Genomic DNA, 20662 nt, shown 5'->3' with positions numbered 1-20662 from the left:
TCACCAGAGTTTCGTCTCTTTATTTCTATACTCTTCGATAATAAATCTGAATCTACGACCAAATTGTCAGTAGTAGAATTGCATTATGGGTAATGTAGGTGCCCACTTTTGACAAGGAAGATAAATGCATGGAATAAAAAAGACAATATCTGGTTCTGCAGCATCATAAATTGGTGGAGTATTCATAAAAATAAATGTGATATTAATCCTCTCAATTAGCTGACAGAGAGAAAGTGCATTTTCAAAAATGTTGAACTAAAGTGGAATTACAGACATATACTAAAGAAAAACATTACCAACATCTCCATACTACTTTTAACAGCATGTAAAATAGCAGCACCTATCAGCAGCAGCACATAATAAAGGGAGATGAGAGACATGCGACCAGGTTGGACATGCTGGGGATGTGAAATACAGGTTTATTTTTGGAAAACCTGTGAACGAGTCAACCTGTTTCGTTCAGTGCTGCCAAAGCGTAGCAAAAGGTCCTAAATATACGGGCTGTTGAAGTGAACATCCTGTTTTTAAACCTCTGGTTCCAGTCACTACTGCAGAGAGTGAATGGGTACGGCTCAGTGTGTCCTCTTTGGGCACTTATCACAACACTGACAGCGAAAGGTTTAATTAACGGAGCAAAACGCTCCGATCAGAGGTGCGTTGGTGTCTGTTAGGAAACACTGTTTTCACCTCTGACTCACTCGTCCAACTGGAGTAAACACATCTGTTGCAAGGCTGTTGCAAAGTGTTACATGCTGCTAGGAAGGGTGAAACATAGCCTGCTGCTCCAGGTTGAAAAGAAGGAATTTGATTTCTTTTTTTTAGACATTGAATGCACCACATGGAGCATCCTGTGAATGAGGAGACTGATGATGGAGCTTGTGCAGCTATATACTGAGTTTCTTTCCCATTTTAACATTTTGTCAAACACAACCAGTCCTCCCACCTGAATCTCAAACGGTGAGTTCACCCAAATTTAGAAAAACACATTTTCTCACTTTTGTTTTGTGGCATCTAGCCATGCAGTCTGAGACAGATATCAACAGGCCAATGGCATTTTGTGGTGCTCAAAGCATTAAACACACATCAATATTCATAGGGACTATTTCTTCTGTATAAAGTAGTTCCAATGCAAACTGTTTAAAGTGAGATCTGTGGTACAGTATATAAGAAACTTATAAGAAATGCTCTTAAAAATGGCTTAAAAGTGTGACTCTTTAAATCAGTGCTGACTGCAGTGACTATTAAGTGTTGTAAAATAGGAACTACAAGCATTTAATCAGCCAATAACAGGCCACAAAAGGTTATGAGTTAGGGCTGCGTCAAATTAAATCATCACAGCTTCAATCATTGTGTAATCAAAAAGAAACTTTCACTATATCTGACACAATACCTACTGTATATACTACATGTCTCAATGTATTGACGCATGAAAGTTTGTATATTTGTCTATGATAATAGTTACAGTATGATATATCAGATATGCTCTTTGATCGATCATTTAGCCAACAAAAACCTTAAATTAGTTAAAAAGGATATGGGGGAAAAATTTAGTTTTTTTTTTTGAGCCTATATTGTTTACATTTTGAATAGGACTGTCAATCCATTAAAGCATTTAATCGTGATTAATGGCATGATTTTCCATAGCTAATTGAGATTAATTGCAAATTAATAACACTTTTTTTAGCGTTATTTAGCCTCCATCGCGACTAGGTTTCTTAGTTTCATATGATACCATTATCTTCACTCTAGCTTTAAAACAGAGCCCGCTACAACCTAAAAAACGCAACTTGCATTAATGCGTTAAAGACATTTGTATCGTTAAAATGAATTTGCATTGATCACGTTAACCTTGACAGCCCTAAGTAAAAATAATTATTTTAAAATCTTTATGTCCCTGCCTTGGCCGCTATTTTCAGAAAGAAATGTTGTATTTGAGCTGTTTCAAATGTGTCATTGCTCTGAGCAGCACAAATGCAATTTCCCTGACCTCCTCTGTACTAAGGTGCAAATAACCTCGGCAAAAAAAAATTGTTTCAGTGAAGTGCTAATAAACTATCCAGCATCCAGCTCGATACAAAGGCCCAGCTGCTCCTCTGTTTGTCACACCTCCTCCCTATCAAGGCCGAGGAGAAGAGAGCTGCCTTCCCTTCATTAATCAGCTCTGGCTTTAATCACGAGTCAATTAGCAGCGTGGCCTAATTGACTATCATCTTAATTGCTCTATGCCGCTCCGCCTTGGAGGACCGTCTGCTGCCAGCTTATCGTCTCACTCCTCGATAAGACACACACTTAATGAATGATCACACTCGTGTATGGAAATGTCGTCGGCCCGATTCCTGTCACGTCCGAGCCGATGCCCCCACGAGGCCCACCACTAACCGACTGAAGAGGCAGCCTGACATTTATGGGATGTAATTGAAGATGGGTATGAACCCCCACACTCCGACATAGATGGATATCAGCCAGCAGCAGATCTGCTGTCCTGCTTCATCGGCCCGCGGTGAGACGAGGCTGAGAAGAGGTGAAGAAAGGTGACTGTTAAATGAGGAAGATACTGATAAAACAGCAGCGCCGAGTCTGTTTTCACACTGCGATCCGCTTGGTCTATGAGTCAGTGTGCTGTGACTCACTGTGGGCAGGAGCACGGGGCAGGCTCCGGTCACATCGTCTGCAGCTGAAAGCTGTATGGAACACAATTACTGTCATGAGCGGAAAACTAATGCAAAGATGGAAATCAGCTGTTGTCATTTTGACATTCAAGAGAGTTTACGGAGTTCAGAAACGGCAAAAGCGGAACTTTTCTATATGCAACTTTTTCTTGTTGAGATCAAGGCATTAGATGAGGAGAGCATGAATCCGTCTGTACTGATGATAGGATTCAAAGAAAGAACGGGGTTAGTAAGCACTGAGTCTTTCCACTAAGGGAGCACAGATAGGAAGTAGAAAATAATTTTATTAACATTATTCTTGTGTCACAAACATCATGTAAAAATTCCATCTAAAATCTACATTAGATTGGATTGGGGAACATGTACAACCACTGATCAGTGCATTAATGCAGGTATTGCATGTGTAACCGTGCTTCCAACCAACCTCAGTTACTAATCTCACGAACATCCAGAAACAGCCGGCGACTTCAAATTCAAATTCACCTCCTTTCCCCTTATCGGCTTTATTTCCTAACAAGTTTTTCTGAGCACCAACAGTGTCTCGTCGCCTGTGGATATCACTCCGTTAATGTTTGAATCCAGCGTCCCCTTGTTTCTGCTGTAATGGGTGTACGTGTCTGCAGCTCACTATCTATACGTAGGGTGTCACCCGGGGATGGTGAGACGGGTATGGGTGAGTCCTGAAGTTAGTCGTCCTCCTCCTCCTCATGCAGAGATCGTCTGCTTGGAAATGAGGACGGACCCTGAAACCTCCACCTGGACGGAGAAAAGACAGCAAAACTTTTTCAAAGAACTAGTATCCAAAAACATTAAAAATGACTATTAACGCAACTTGCAATTTTGAGATTGTACCACTCTTAGTTTAAAGCTAGAGTGAAGATACATGAAACTAGAAAACCTAAGGAATCCATTGGTACCAACCATGGTATACTAGCTTGTTGAGAAGGAGGTTAAATAACGCTCTGAACTTACGCTAAATTTTGGTGAGGAAAAACAGACATGGCCATTTTCAAAGGGGTCCCTTGACCTCTGACCTCAAGATATGTGAATGAAAATGGGTTCTATGGGTACCCACGAGTCTCCCCTTTACAGACATGCCCACTTTATGATAATCACATGTGAAATACATGTTTTCAGTCAACAGATGATTGGGAGAAGGTTTTGCTGAATAATGCAAAGATGTCCTTGTCATCTTAATAAAAGAACCACAATGCTTCAGTAAAACTGCAGCTGATACTATAATTATAACAGACATACCTGCAGTGAACATGGAGTCCATCTGTGAGCAGGTGTCTCTGACCTGAGGATAATCCTGTTGCCCCGGCCACAGGTTGTCAGGGGGCAAATCTGTCAGCAACAGAGGAAGAGAAGACAGTCACAACAATGCTGCTAAAAACTCTTTGACACCATATGTTGGCTGTTAAGTGACTCTGGTGGTATTTTAGCTAATCAATGCAAAGCAAATACATGTTTTCAGTAAACAGATGAGAGGGAGAAGGTTTTGCTGAATAAGGAGAAGGTGTCTGTGTTATCTCCTCTTATTAAAACTACTATAATTATAAGAGAGATACCTGCACTGAACATGGAGTCCATCTGTGAGCAGGTGTCTCTGACCTGAGGATAATCCTGTTGCTCCGGCCACAGGTTGTCAGAGGGCAAAGGGTTATAATCTGTCAGCAACAGAAGAAGAAGAAAAGACAGTCACAACAATGCTGCCAAAAACTCTTTGACTAGAGTTGATGACTGTGCTGTACCTACTCGGACTGCAGAGTCCCCAGCTTCCAGCAGCAGCAGCAAAACCTCGACCTCGAGGAGGACGGACTCCAGCAGCAGCTGAATTCTGCGGCCTGTAGAGGTGGGGCTGCTGGAGGTAATGCATGAGTGGATCTACAGCTGGAACATATAGGAGAACAGGAGAACAAGGTTAGGTCTTATTAGAAATCAAAACAAAACCAAGAATGAAAACAGACTACAGTAAGCTCTATGTTTTACTTTGCGTGTACCTTTCTTGCAGCAGAGAGAGGAATGAGCTAGTTCAGTGGTTCTCAAAGTGTCCCGGGGGGGAAACGTGATGCGGAGTTAATGCTTTCACGTCAGATTCTTTTTCACGGCGGAACAAGTCGGCTATAGTAACGGTGTTCATTCAGACAGATAGTCTGTAGGTTTACAGAATGGACAGATAGTTGACAGGGACAGAAAGAAAAACAGACGATGCTTTGAAGACGAACATCACAACGTGCTCAGCTGACGGTAATCAAAAGAAAATATGTAGGGCTGCACCCAATAGTTAACAATGATATTCAAATGATTATTATTATTAATAACTGACAGAAACATTACCTTCCACCTTCTCTTTCCCCTCTCTCTCAAACACACATATAGCGAGCAACACAGCGCTCAGTCTGTCTCTGTAATGTCTCAGTCATCAGTCCAAAAGTCAAATTATCGAAAAAAGATAGATGTAATAATTTCCAAAATTCAAAACATGCATTTATCCAACAAACTATTCTTCCACACTCAATATTTGTTTGTGTTTAGCCTTTCAAAAACAACATTTTTACTGCCGTCAAAAACAGTTTACTCTCCGGCACGCACCTAACAGCGGTCTAGCAGTCATCTAACTGCACCATAAATTACATTCATCTAACCATAATAACACTAAATCTTATTTTACAAATTTTTGAAGGTGATGACGTCATTAAATATGATGACAGACGTTCGAGTGGGAGCAGTTTGTTTTATATCAAGTTCTGCTGAAATTTGTGCAGCATATTTCTATGTCACTTGGAATAAACTCTGTAGAAATTTAATGGAGAAAAATGTACTGCTGTTAATGTTGAACATTTAACAGGAGGAAGTCAGACTGCCACGTTAAAAGGGAAGACGAAACACTGCCCAAATGTTTTCCCAAGTGTCCTCCTGTGGAGGTGTTTCAACGTATTTTGTAATTCTCTCCTTAGTTAACAATGGATATGTGGCTGTTAAGTGACTTTGGTACCTGCACTGAACATGGAGTCCATCTGTGAGCAGGTGTCTCTGACCTGAAGATGCTCCGGCCACAGGTTGTCAGGGGGCAAAGGGTTATAATCTGTCAGCAGTAGAAGAAGAGAAGACAGTCACAACAATGCTGCCAAAAACTCTTTGACTATATGCAGGCAAAGTGTTGATGACGGTGCTGTTCCTACTCGGACTGCAGAGTCTCCAGTTTCCAGCAGCAGCAGCAAAACCTCGACCTCGAGGAGGACGGACTCCAGCAGCAGCTGAATTCTGCTGCCTGTAGAGGTGGGGCTGCTGTAGGTAATGCATGAGTGGATCTACAGCTGGAACATACAGGACAACAAGGTTAGGTCTTATTAGAAATGTTATCATTCATCAATTACCTGGTTGTCATCAGAAACTCAGACCTCACTAGGAATAATTTCCAAAATTAAAAGTCACAGGTCAAAGTATCCTTGAGCAAGATACTGAACCACAAATTGCTCCTGATGGCTGTGCCATCGGTGCGTGAATGAGTGTATTTAGGTTAGATCCTGATGGGCAGGCTGGCACTTTGTATGGCAGCCTCTGCCATCAGTGTATGAATGTGTGTGTGAATGGGTGAATGCTGACATGTAGTGTAAAGCGCTTTGAGTGGTCAGAAGGCTAGAAAAAGCGCTATATAAATGCAAGTCCATTTACCATTACACATTAAAGCTGAAGTTTCAATCATGTTCCTTTGTGTCCTCATAATGGCACTTGCAAAGATTTCACAGCACCGAAGGAAAACAACCAATCGGAGCCGAGGAGTCTCTGCAGCAGTTGTCAATCAACGCTCGCGAGAACTATGATCAAACTGTCAAATTTACTTTTCTGAAAACATTTGAGGAGAGAAATAGGCATTACAGTAACAGAATATTGATTCATATTTGATCAGCGCTGCCTAGTTTCACAAGCAGTGATAGACAGCTGTCCAGAGATTGCTCGTCCCCGATTGGCTGTTTTTGTTTGGGCGAGGTAGAAACTTGCAAATGCCAATATGAGCACTAGGAGGAGGCAGAGGAACATGATCTGTCTCGTGCACTACTGGCAGGATATAGTGACAGTTTTATAAATATAACTTTCAAAATCAGCAATATGAAAGCAATGGTAGGGTGTATTAAAAAAAAGCAGAAGAGGAATTTATGAAAAGAAGAGAAAAGAAGAATATATATAATTACTGCCTCGCGGTTGTACGCCTCCGCCAACCAGTCAAGTTGCAGTTTACATCCATGTCTGTCCAAAATGTCTCTTCATCATTTTATCCTAATAGACATTTGTTTGAAATTGTCGTAATATGCAAACGATTTCTTGAGTTATGGCCAAAAACAGTGAGGTCACAGTGATCGAATCAGGTCATCCTTGAATCCAAGTGGACGTTTGTGCCAAATTTGAAAAAATTCACCGAAGCCATTCCTGAGATATCATGAGAATAGGACAGACGTGAGGTCACAGTGAACCTGACTTTTGACCACCAAAATGTAATCAGTTAATCCTTGAGTCCAGCTGGACATTTGTGCCTAATCTGAAAGAAATCCCTCCTGGTGTTCCCAAGATATTGTGTTCACAAGAATGGACCGGACAGACGGACGGACAGACAACCTGAAAACATACCGCCTCCGGCCACGTCTGTCGCCGACGCGGAGGCATAAAAATAAGGGCAGTTGAACCAGTCTCCCTCGAAATTCAAACAGCAGCTGAGAAAGCAGAGCATGACCTGGTTTATTACTCTCTCTGGCTGATTAAAAGCTTTTAGAACTCTCAAAAGGCTCTTTATGAGGCCATTGTGAATTGGCCAACAGGTGAAGGCTCTGAATGAGAGCTGAATAATGTACTGATGCAATCAGTGGACCCTGACGAGTGGGCAGACGTGTCTGATTGCTAAGTACAGCCATGAAAAAAAATATAAAATGCTTGAAGAAAAACAGCAGACACAGGGCTTGTGGGAATTTTATAGGCAGCAGTATTGCCTTTCCGCGAGGGGCTTGTTGATAAAAGTGCCTCGTGTTTCGAAAATATTGAATTCCTATATCATAAATGTTTGAAGATAATGAAAACGTGTAGTCGTGTTTAAGCTCCATTGAGCAATAATGTAAAAATTCTGTCCACGTGAAGTCAACCTGTTGTGGTGAAAGCCATCTGGAGACATTCAAGTCATTCTTATATAAAACAAATCAGCCGTTTTATTAGCATCAATCACAGAGCGGCTGCAGCAGATAAGAGCCTCGCACACTCCACACAGGGAGGGACACAAGTTCACTAGAGGGACTCAAACTGCCTTCTAAGCTCTAGCCTTTAGCCAGCGTCCCTCGAGTGTGTGTAGGGACACTGGGTTACAACGGTTTTATTACCATTGAGTGATAGCAAGCTGTCCTGACAGTGTTGACCTCTGAAGGTACAGAGAGTCAAAAGTGGAATTAGTTATCGGACCTTATTTGTACCCGATTCGACGGTTATAATGCCATTAAAGCTTCAGTAGGCAACAATTTTTTGGCATCATTGGGCAAAAAATTCCATAATAACCTTTCAGCATATTGTAATTCAAGTGTTCTGAGAGAAAACTAGACTTCTGCACCTCCTCATGGCTGTTTTCAGGCTTTAAAAGATCTAGCCTGTGACGGGAGACTTTGACCAATCACAGGTCATTTCAGAGAGAGAGCGTTCCTATTTTCTGCCGGGTCACAAACTTTCTCATTTTACAGCTAAACAGTACACTACAAGATGTTTCTGAAAACATTTGAGGCGAGAAATAGGCATTAACGTAACAGAATATTGATTAATATTTGATCAGCGCTGCCTAGTTTGACCGCTTGATTGGTGTTCCTGACTTTGAACACATTTAGTTAAAGAGTAGCTAAACATTTAAATTTTACTGGAGATGTAATGTGGAGAAAATAATGAAAAATAACAGACGAGACAGTTAGAAAGGTTAAAAAGTTAAATGTTACTCAGTCTGCTAATATATTTCTACGTGTCACAGTTTATAATAAAACTCAATATTTAAAATGTTTGTGTGCACACACATTAAAACACATCAGCACATCTCCTAAACCTGCTGTATCTTTTAAAATTGGAAAGTTTGTAGCTGCAAGTATGTGGAGGCAGGCAGAGTCCACAGTTTTGGAGAGAATAATAAAGAAGATGTGTGAATAGTGTGAAGAAGTGTTGATCAATCAATCACCTCTATAGTGGAGATCAGCCGTCTGGGCAGGTTGATTGGCGAGCCATGTCGGCGCCAGCGGGGGTCTGATGTTCACTGCTCTGTCTTCCATCCACATACAAGACAAAATCACAAGTCTTTACGTTGCAATCAACAATATATATTTATTATTCATTGACTTATGTACACTAAGGATGTCAATCGATTAAAATATTTAATTGTGATTAATCGCAAATTAATCACATTTTTTATCTGTTCAAAATGTACCTTAAAGGGAGATTTTTTAATTATTTAATACTCTTAACATGGCAGTGGGCAAATATGCAAAATGTATGTATATATTTATTATTATAAATCAATTACCAACACAAAACAATGACAAATATTGTCCAGAAACCCTCACAGGTACTGCATTTAGCATAAAAAATATGCTCAAATTATAACAAGATCAATTGCATACCAAAAATTAGTGGCGTTAAAACAAATTTGCGTTAACACGTTAACTTTGAAAGCCCTAATGTACACTAGAAAAAAGCCCACATAAAGATATTTAAAAACCTACAAATGAGCCTTTTCATATCGTAAATTGAAAATAAATTATCAAATGATGTTTCAATAATTAACTTCACAAAATTACAGTCTTGAGAGCTCACACAAAACATTATGTAAGGTTAACAATTCTTCTTGTCCAAAAAAAATACATGGTCCCAAAGTCTTTTCAAGCATAACCTGTTCTCTTTTTAACATACAAGTAATGTTCTATTGGAAAACGTAAGAAAATGTGCCTTGCTCATTGTTTAATACAGAGTCTATTAGTCTTTTTCCAAAACAGTGCAATCAGTCTTTTGCCATGCAGACAATCAGACCTCTATTATTCTTCCTTCCCCTTGTCCATTGTATTATTTAAATGGAATGTTTCTACTGTATTATATTCATTTAATTTTATGTTTTTATCCCGACTTATCTGTTATCATCTCTGGCATGAACTACTAGGAATTGGTGAGAGCCTTGCAATCAATGTTGGGCATTTTCAAATTCTAACATGTAGTACGGCTTTAAACCAGAGCTCATGTGTATTTGATGTTACATCAGGTACAAAGTAGTTACTGCACATACTGTACCAACATATTGACAAAGAGTAACACATGCACCTTGTACGACCACCAGAAGGACAGAGAGGGTTTGTTACCTGAGTTTGGTGGAAACAGCTGAAGTCGGTCTGATCTGTGACTCTCCTGGTATGGGACTGGGCCACGTCTCTGGAGTGGTGCTGAGATAAAGACAGTATAAGAATAAGATGTATATGAATATGTATATGGTATATGAATACTGGTTCAAACAGTCACTACCAGACGATTTCTGCAGTCTTCAGTTATTCTAACTGTCAGTCCTAACCTCTGCATGACTGACAATAAGAGAAACTTTGATTTTACCAACCTGAGTCCAGTATGGGTCTCAGACAAGGCCACTCAGGTCTGATATCGTGGTGCCCAAAGTCTCCTCTGTAATCCTGAAACACTTAACATTCAGACAATTGTTCAATCAAATAGAGCAGCACCATAACGGTCTACTGTACCGTTCCTTTAAAATGCCGTATTGATGATGTGCTGATGATAATCTCTTGACTCTTCTGTTTGTGTCTTCTTTCTTTTTCTAAATGTCATCATGCATCAAGTAAAACACGGTTTTTTTTTTACAGCACCTGGCATCTTCCTTTTTACATTTTTTTCCTTTCATGTTGTGTGGGCTGCTTTTCCAGAAATAGAGGACATTGTCATCATTACCATTTTGTCAGTTGGGTGAAACGGATACAGGATTTTGAAGAATAAAAACAAATATCAGACAGACACAGAGACATGAAAACCTTCCACATAGTACACGGATGAAGCATATGTTGAGTTTCATTGGTTCCGTAAAAGGTCTTCCAATAGACGACCACTGTAGTATTGATCAGTTATACAGCACAGTAAATGTGGAGTCAATAAACTATGTCATAACAGAGGTGAAGCACTCACTGGACTGAACCACTGACCTTGTCCTGGAGGAGGGGGGGGGTCATCCAGGTGTACTCCCCACGCGTCAGCGGTGTGCTGCAGCAGCAGGCTGCTGACACGTCGATGGGCCAGTGCGTCCCAGTGGATGCCGTCTGGCATGCGGTGCTGCAGGCTCAAGCGGAAGTGGAAGTGCAGGTCGAGGACGTCGAAGCCGTAGGCCTCCGCCAGCCGACCGCTGTAGAAGTTGGCCTCGATGACGTCATAACGCAGCGTGGCAGCTAAGTGGCTCACCTAGTGGTGATTAAATGATAGTAACAGGTGATTCAACCTACACCGGTTCATCAACAATTTTACATTCGCTGTTCTAAACGCAATGTTTGGTCGTAATTCTGGTCAATAATTCTATATTATCATTTCTTGTCTCTGCATATGACATATATTATTGTCACCAAGCGCCACCTGCTGTTTCTCTTGATGAACCAACTCCTGATATTCACAAAACAGTAGTGGATGGGAACACGCATTCATTCCTATTTTCTTTTGCAGATGTTCTGGTGATTTGTATTTTGTATGTTTGTGTTCAGCATACAAAATAACAGTATTTATGAAAACATTAACAATTCTCATTCAGCAGCCAAGAAATCATTAATTCAGTCAAAGCCGGTGTGATCTAGAGAGAGCTGAGAGGAAGTTGCTTTGGTCTTTCCAGATCAAAAGGTTCAAGCCAATGTGAGAACGTGACAGAAAGGTGGGAATCTTTTGAGAAGCCAATCTCTTGCTATGCCTCATCTCTGCAGCTCTTCTAATTCCATCATGCCAATATGAAGCTGCTGGTTTCCCTGCTCTCTGGATGAAGGTGCTAATAAGTGAAATCAGCCGGTGTTGTAATTGGTTGGAATGAAAACCTGCAGCTGAGAGATACTCACTTCAGGCACCAAGAATCCACCCTTGATCTTCTTGCCAACCGGCATGGCCAGAACCCACAAGATGAGACACTTGCAGTGAACGATGGTTTTAATCTCGCCAAAGAACTTGTGGAGGTTCTCTTTGTATTGATCAAGAGACTCCAGGCCGTACCTGGCAACAAAAAAAGAAAACCAGATATGTGAAAACTAAGCTGCCATACCAAGTTTATCATTATTAGAAATGTCTATTATTTGTAAATTATATATTAACTTCTATTTTTTGTCCCAATTGGGATTATCATTATATCAGTGGCATTAAAAGGGACTGTTTGTAACTTCTTACACGTATAAATCATTGCGGGTCAATGCGTACTCGCGTGTGGCTACGCTGTTCAGACTCAGACTCAAACACAAACTACACGGAAGCACCAAAACCGCAAAGTTATATCTAGTGAAGCCCGTCTTGTTAAACAGTGTTGGCCGCGGTCAGAGGACGCGGGAGAGACCATAGCTTTGGTCTCCAGGGCCGGAGTCTCTGCTGTACTCTGCTCCTCTGCCTGCCTGCTTCTCTTCACTCACACACCGCGCTCGTTCTCACTCGCTCAGCTCGCTCCACTCTCACGTGCATGCGCGCACACTCCACACTGCAGAAGAGTTAGTTTAGCTCTGAGAATATCTAGTGAATGTACAGTGGACGTTTGTGCAGAAATAACTGCTGCAGCTCCTCCAGACCAACAGAGGTTTCCCGTGTCTTGTGAAGTGACGGGGCTCCGCAGAGAGAAACGTTATCGTCTCCGACCAAAACTCCGGTGTCTCCCCTGTTCCCTCCGGTCACGGTCGGGAGGCTGAAGCAGGAAAAGCCAACACTAGGATCAGCAGTGATTCATGGAGAGAACTCCGTCTGGTCAGCTAACATTACTGCCAAGCAGGTGAAATATAGAGTGATATTGTGGTTTTAGCTGACGTGTGTCGCCTCACTGTTTTGAGCGATGCTCGTTCATGTTTATGTAGAGCAAGCGCGAGCAACAGAACGCTGACTTTCGTTGACTTAACGGCCACAGGTGTCGCTGTTAACAAGCAATTTCATGGCAATCCAGTTGTTTTAATATTTCACTGTATGAACCTCATGGTGGAGCCAGAGGAAAAGTCAGAGGATCACCAGAGGATTCATTATCTTGGGACCATGAATGTGTTGATGGCAATCCATCCAATACTTGAGATATTTCAGTCTGGACTTAAGTGGTGGACTGACAAAAGATCTCTGACAGTTGACAAATTTATAGCATGTAACAGTATCTCAGGGTACCTTAAGAGTACGGTGAGTCAGGCTCCTCCAATACCAACGGTATATCTATTGCCAGTGCCATCAATGATGACTAAATGAAAATAACACTGAGACAAATGAAATGAAAGAACAGACGTGAAACAGCAATAAAATAGCTATAAATGCTCTAAATAAATCTATGATTGGTAGAGAAACTGTCCTTTTCAATGTTCTGGCTGAATATTATAAGACGAGTAAAACGAACATGCATAATATTAGCCAACTCTGGCAGCTGTGGGAGGAAAACAATTTGACTCTCTGGCTTTCCCTGAATGAGCCAAGATGCACATGGAGAGGGAAGATAAGAGAAGAGGGAAAGGAAAGGGAGCTGGCTTTTAGCTGAGGAATAAACAGTGGGCAGAAGAGTTCTCTTGATTCATTCACCTGTCACTGACGGGCAGAAATATCAATCCATCATACTCAGTTTAGTAGTCCAATTCCTTGTGAATAGAACGGTTGTTATCTGGGGCAGAATTCCTTGTACATGTCATCAATATGTTGTCATATTGTGGTGGTATTTAAAGGGGAAAGTCACTGATTTAGTTTGTTTCCAGGTGTTGGGGAGCACTACTGCACTATAAGTGAAAAAGTTGTATAAAACCTTTAATGCAACGTTTTCCCTTGGAGGGCCAAAACTGGAAACTTTTGGTCAGCCAGGGGCCAAAAGCATACACCTTTTATATTGTATTGTTAAGATGCAAAATGGTACTGGGATACCAAGTTCCCCTAATTATTCTTTAACTTTTAACATAGTTAACCCCTTAAAACCCACCTGCTGAATACGATTGGGCTCATTTCCAGTCATAGCAAATTTATGCAATTCCAAGACTGTTTAGGGACGCCAGTATGCAGAAATGTTCAAATACACCACTTTTAGAACAGGTGAAAATAACACATTTATACTACATGAAAAAAACTGCATGTTTTTGCCAAAAAAACTGCATGTGATTATCATAAAGTGGGCATGTCTGTAAAGGGGAGACTGGTGGGTACCAATAGAACCCATTGCAAATGGCCATGTCAGTTTTACCTCACCAAAATGTAGCCTTTAGCGTTATTTAGCCTCCTTCCCTACAAGCTAACTTGACATGGTTGGTACCAGTGGATTCCTTAGGTTATAGTTTCATATGACACCAGTATCTTCATTCTAGCTCTTAAACGACCTCCAAAAAGACAGTAAAGTTGGTCGGGATTGCCGCCAATCCCACGGGTCTTTTAATTTAAAAACAAAAAGGATTGCTAGAAATATCTGGTGGGCCAAATCTATCCTTATGGCCAACTTTGGCCCACGGGCCCCACTTTGGGCAGCCCTGCTTTAGTGTCTCCAGAGGGAGCTGTGTTAAGACTGATAAATGACCTCAAGTGATGTCACTTGAGTCAGTGTCATTTGGGCTGAAGACTACAAGTTTGCAAATGAAAAAAAATCTGGAGGTGACAGGGATTTTACTCAGTTTGCTCGATGGCAACTACATGCCTGAAAGGATTAACATGTTAAAAGGTTAAACATACCTGCAAGCCCAAGACTAGTGTAGAAACATCTCAAAGATGGTCAAGAGAAATGTGAGACACCTATTCAAATTTCAAGTGTCATAGCAAAGGGTCTCAATACTTATTAATGTTATATTTACATTTTTTTCTTTTTCATAAATTTGCAAAAACTTCTAAAACCCCATTTTTGCTTTGTCATTATGGAATATTGAGCGTAGATTGATGAGGGAAAAAATAATTGAGAACATTTTAGCATAAGGCTGCAACATAAAATGTAAAACTAGGATTACCGTCTTGTGGTTGTATGCCTTCGTCAAGCAGTCAAGTTGCAGTTTAAATCTATGTCTGTCCAAAATGTCATCACTTCATCATTTTATCCTGTTAGAAATGTGTGTGAAATGGTCATAATTAGCATATTAATTCTTGAGTTATGGCCAAAAACACGTTTTGTGAGGTCACCTTTGACCGCTAAATTCTAATCAATTCATCTTTGAGGTCAAGTGGATGTTTGTGCCAGATGTAATGAAATTCCCTCAAGGCATTCCTGAGATATCACGTTAACAAGAATGGGATGAAGGTGAGGTCACAGTAACCTTGACCTTTGACCTCAAATCGAATCAGTTCATCCTTGAGTGCTGGTGGACGTTTATGCCAAATCTGAAGAAATTCCCTTCAGGCGTTCCGGAGATATCGCATTCACAAAAACGGTATGTACGGACGGACAACTCAAAAACATAATGCATAAAATAAAGAGTGAAGGGGCCGGAATAGTTTCTGAATGTAGTTCAATACTTCCTCCTCTTAGGCAGAAGAGGAAATCTTCTTGAGCTGCCACTTGATTTTTCTCTGGTGGCAGCTGCTTGAGCGATTCCATTCAGTGTACATGTAGCTCCGTACATAATTAATCACACACTCCTTTCCCTCTCACTCCGACTGAGCCCGAACAAGGCTCAACTTTAATGAAATTCACACCAAACAAATGAGTGGAGGACCAGCATGTGCAGTTGCAGACCGGCGTTCCGGCAAACGAGAAACAATAATCTTGTTTCATCACGGATTACTTATGAAACATACCTCTCAAGAGATCAGTCATTTTCAATGCAAGACACTGTGCAGAAGATATTTTTTAGTCTGCAGAAATGAGTTTGTACGGAGGCTGAAGCAGTCAGACACGTTTTAAGAGTTTGCCTGCAGCAAAAGAAATGCAATTTAACACTGCTTTGCCTATTGGTGGTACATAACCTGGGAGCACAGAAGTTACAGCATTTTCAAAATCATTTTGCAAAAAAAAATTACCAAAAATTAACGGCAGAAAGATTCATTAAACTAGAGAAGCAGCGATTGCATTTCCAATTATTGCCAAATACGAATTCTTTCGAAGAAATATAATTGACTGCAGACACAACATTGCGATTTTTGTATACTTTTTAATACTAAACCATGGGAAAAAGTTGAATCACACACTTCTAGGGACTTTTACTTTTGAAAATATCTAAATTAATACAGAAAAACGTATGCTACATGTTGTTATTTTTAAACGCTACAACAATGCGGTGAAGCGTAGAGAAAGCAAGAGAAAGGGAGAGACTGAATTTAGCGCAAAATTCATAACAGGTGTTGCATAACTGGATATAATTCGGTTATCATGGACGTGGAAGTAACAGAAAATAGAAATACTGACATATCATATTCGTAACGTTATTTATGTTGTGTTGTTCTGTAAGGCAGCGGCTACTGTGCCATTAAATATCAATTAATTTTGCCAAAAAGCGACTAGTTTGCAGGTGAAAGACTGATTTTTTTTGCTAAACACATTTTCAAACACACAACATGTACAGCTGTGTGTAACAGCAAGGGCCCTGGACAAGACACTGAATGTTGTCTTTTAACACCAGACCAAAAGCGCTCACAGCATCCACCGGAAGAGGTCAAAGGTCATCGACCAGGAGTCAGTGGACGACAAGAGAAAGATCAAGGAGGACATTCACATATGACACCGGAGATCATCTTTGAACAGCGACAGAGGACCATCTCCCTGTTGTCACCTGACTGAAGGTCCAATATACAAAGTGCATGAAAGCTTCATTACCTGGTGATGTCCCACACACAGGAGCCGATGATGACGACATCAGGTTTGGGTCCTTGCTTCAAGTCTTCCAGGATGCTCTCCATGTACGGCGAATAGATCCGTGTCAGGAAGTAGAAACGCAGCAGGAGGTGGTCGGAGCGGTACTGTCGGACCTCTTTGTACTCGGTGCCGTTAGTCATGGGACCTAATCGACCTCCCTCCACCAGGATGTCCTGTTCAAAGGAGTACTCCCCCTGCACCACACAAAGGGAGACATTAAATGCCAGTGACCAAGCACAGGAAACCAGTGTTTCTTCATTTTTAATGGGAAAAATATTCAATAACTTTACTTTTATAAAGTGTAGTGCCACCAAAATGTCACATTCTGGTTACACTACAATGCTTATTTTGGAAAAATGTGATTTTGTATAATTCTGGTTTAACTTTATTGGGAAAAATATTCAATAACGTCACTGTTATAAAGTGTAGTACCACCAAAATTATGCAAAAATCACTAACTAAATGTTGTAGTACAACCATGAGGAGGTCATTGATGTGTAAAGTAATTTTGATGGTACTACACTGTACGATACTGAAGTTATTGAATATCTTTGTAGCAACTCTTTGCGGCGTTGCACTTTGTAGACGGTCCCTGACCTCTCGTCTCACAGCCGGCTGCATAGAGACCAATGTTATGTGTCCAGCTCGGAGGACGGCTCGTTGTCCACCTTACTACGGTTAGAAAGAGACGTTGTTTGTGTTTTAACAACGTTTCGGTTATGTGTTATTGATCCGGGAAGTTTGAATCTGTCAATATCTTTCCAACTTTACCGAAGTCAACGACTTGACTGTCAGGAATGATTGGAGGAAGTGCATTATGAGGTAACTTACTAACTTACTAGAACGACTTACTAACGTGAGGTAACACCTCAAGATGATCCCCACTGCGAGGACGGATTATCCTTTGTGTTGTTTGCCACTATATCACTGTGCACTTCGTACTATTAGAGCCTGTTCTGCCAGCTTTCGTTTCTTTGACAGACAATTTATTTCCAATTGATAAAGACGGAGTGAGGAATGGAAGTCAGACTGAGTAGAGGTCTTGGAAGTCGACAAAAACAAGTGCGACTATAGGTGTGTTAGTGCTGTTTCGTGTGAATGGAAAAGCTTGCGGAAAGATTTACTTTGGACTTGAGCTGAGGCAGAGTCAAGTACTGATCCCTCTGAAGCAGCAGAACCAGGTCTTTGTACATGGAGCGCTGCACTGAAATCAAAAGACAAAAGCAACAGGGTTTTACTCACATCAAGTAGTAGAAAAACCTCAAAGATTTAAATCAATTATGATGAAAAGTAAGAACTTGAAAAGGAACAGAGCAGTGGGGAATTTTAAGGGTGTAGATAGCTGCTAAGATGTGAAGCTCTTATACAACTCTTATAAGATTCTGTGTCTGGTAAATACTGAACATGGGGTGTTGAATCCAAGCTGCCACCTTCTCTCTTCTTGATGAATTTAATCCTAAATATTTCAGGACACATTTCACAATTGAGGCAATCTGGAGTACAGTTAACAGTGAGACAGTTCAATATCAAATGTCTTGTTCATGTCTCTCACCTGAGCCACCAAGAACCACCACGAACTTGTTGTGCAGAAGCTGCCTGGCTTGACTCTGCATTACAAATGTCCTCATGGCTGCACCCGGTTCTGTTTAAAGGACTGATGATAAGGAGTGGGAAGAGAAGAGAGGAGAGGGGGTCATAATAGATTTAATATCATTTTCACATTTTACTGTCTACATTCTCTAACCTTTCTTTCATAGAGCATTTGACATGAGGTGGCTTCACTGTGTTGTCTGGCTTGAATTGGCTCCAAACACTGTTAAAAAATGATGTGTATTAAAAGACGCACCTCACCTGAAACCTGTCTTGTTTGTTAGGATATATGCTTATTGATAATTCACCAAGCAGCACTTCTATTCAAAACAATCAAATTATATATATGTGCTACAGATTACTGACCCAAAAGTTCAAAAAACACTAACGTTAGCCTACACCTAGGCTTCTCAAATCTGGACTAGATTAACATTATCCCAGAGAAGTCAGAGACACTTAGAACACACTTTCAGATTTGTGAAAAATGTATCCTATTTATGAAAATACAATTTCACTGCTTTTTTCACATCTAGACCACATTGGACCAGGTCTCTCTCTCAAAAACCACTAGCTACATCTAGACTTGTCAAATCTCACACACACTTTTTTAATATATTTACTGTATTGTTATGTTATTGTATATATATATATATATATATTGTTCTAATTGTTTGTTATCACTATTATTTAGTCATATTATTTCTTTATATTATTATTGTCTCTAGGTGGAGGCATATATATATATATATATATATATATATATATATTGTTCTAATTGTTTGTTATCACTATTATTTAGTCATATTATTTCTTTATATTATTATTGTCTCTAGGTGGAGGCATATATATATATATATATATATATATATATTGTTCTAATTGTTTGTTATCACTATTATTTAGTCATATTATTTCTTTATATTATTATTGTCTCTAGGTGGAGGCATATATATATATATATATATATATATATATATATATATATATATATATATATATATATTGTTCTAATTGTTTGTTATCACTATTATTTAGTCATATTATTTCTTTATATTATTCTTGTCTCTAGATGGATGCTTCAGATAAGCCCTGTGGGTTTTTTTGCCTCTTCCTGCACTGATTATTATTTTTTTTGTTCACTTTCATATTTGTGAAACATTTATTCTATTTATTTATTTATTTTTGTTGTGTAGTCTTAAATTGTGCAAAGTAAATAAATAAATAAAAAATAAAAAATAAATCTGGACTAATGTTAGATTATCCCAGAGGAGCCAGGGACTGTTTAAGACACTTTCATATTTGTGAAACCTTAATTCTATTCGTGTAAATGCAAAAAAAAAAGTGAGATTTCTTTATATTTATTTATTTTTATTTTTTTTGTTATGTTGTGAAGTCTTAAATTGTGCAAAATAAAAAATAAAAAATAAAAAAATAAATCTAATTAGCCAAGTAAGTAATGCTACCATGCTACCATGCATGCGACATGTGGTTGAGTGTAAATAGCAGATTATTTGACACTCAGATAAACATATGACCACGACCCTTTTCAACCTTGTCACACGTCACTAAAAGGCTTAATTTGCAAGTGACAACTCAAACCAAACTCCCAGACATTATGGTCCCAGGTAATTTAGGTTATAAGTGGTAAAACTTCCTTACCGTGCTAGAAGTAGGTGTGCCTGCTGGCTCCTCCATGCTGTTTCATGGTCTAGAAGGAGAACTAACTAATTGGTGGGAACTCTCGCGAGATTTTGTGCGAGTGTTTGCAGATTGCAATTTGAGGGTTACCTTCTAGACACAACTTCTTTTCCTGCAGAAAGGAAGTAATGTAACCTGATAAAATGATCATAGACACAGGTTAATACTGGGGTCCCCCCTTTCACCTGAACAATTAGACCACACACCAAAAATAAAGTCTATATTTTTTTTTTTAAAAAAGAAACCTGGTCCAATGTGGTCTAGATGTGAAAAAAAATTTAAATTTCCCCACTTTTGTATTTTCATAAATAGAATACATTTTTCACAAATCTGAAAGATTGTTCTAAGTGTCTCTGATTTTTCTGGGATAATGTTAATCTAGTCCAGATTTGACAGGTCTAGGTGTAGGCTAACATTAGTGGTTACATTTTATTTGCTGGCCTAAAATTAATCACAATCAAATATATTGAGCCTAAATACATACTGGAATTAGTTACTAGTTAGTTCCTTACTGTAGAATCTAGCCAATAAACGCTGTCCATGTTGCTAAAACCCACAGATTCCCAGATAAGTTTCGTTAATGCCCTGAAATTACTGTCCCAATTTTACAACTAAAGGAATATTCAACATTTTGGGACATGTGCTTATTTGCTTTCTTGCCCAGAGTTAAATGAGAAGATTGGGAAGAGAG

At 39.7% G+C, this 20662-nt stretch overlaps 1 protein-coding gene across 3 annotated transcripts; it reads right to left on the bottom strand.

Moving 5' to 3' along the window:
• Positions 1-2933: 2933 nt before the first annotated feature.
• On the bottom strand, positions 2934-20050 carry LOC119481521 (PC-esterase domain-containing protein 1A-like). Of its 3 annotated transcripts, XM_037758566.1 has the most exons (14): positions 19933-20050; positions 18236-18337; positions 17808-17887; positions 16645-16877; positions 11765-11915; positions 10877-11129; positions 10282-10362; positions 10034-10114; positions 8866-8949; positions 5855-5989; positions 5668-5757; positions 4428-4562; positions 4241-4339; positions 2934-3425 (listed from the first exon to the last, which is right to left on the bottom strand). In XM_037758566.1, the coding sequence occupies exons 2-14, from the start codon at positions 18309-18311 to the stop codon at positions 3301-3303; spliced, it is 1623 nt and encodes a 540-aa protein (XP_037614494.1). In that variant the 5' UTR covers positions 18312-18337; positions 19933-20050; the 3' UTR covers positions 2934-3300. The 3 variants fall into 3 exon arrangements, with proteins under 3 accessions (XP_037614494.1, XP_037614497.1, XP_037614495.1); XM_037758569.1 differs by lacking the exons at positions 4241-4339; positions 4428-4562; XM_037758567.1 differs by lacking the exons at positions 4428-4562; positions 5668-5757.
• Between the last annotated feature and the right edge of the window lie 612 nt (positions 20051-20662).

Source organism: Sebastes umbrosus, chromosome 22 (genome assembly GCF_015220745.1).
Source record: "Sebastes umbrosus isolate fSebUmb1 chromosome 22, fSebUmb1.pri, whole genome shotgun sequence".
NCBI classification, from domain to species: Eukaryota; Metazoa; Chordata; class Actinopteri; order Perciformes; family Sebastidae; genus Sebastes; species Sebastes umbrosus.
This window is presented reverse-complemented; position numbering and strand designations above follow the sequence as displayed.

Coding starts and splice junctions, on each gene's coding strand:
- LOC119481521 (XM_037758566.1), bottom strand. CDS start 18,311: ATGAGGACATTTGTAATGCAGAGTCAAGCCAGGCAGCTTCTGCACAAC. Junction 17,888..18,235: donor GGTGGTTCTTGGTGGCTCAG/GTGAGAGACATG, acceptor TTTTGATTTCAG/TGCAGCGCTCCATGTACAAA. Junction 5,990..8,865: donor GGCTGATCTCCACTATAGAG/GTGATTGATTGA, acceptor TGTATGTTCCAG/CTGTAGATCCACTCATGCAT.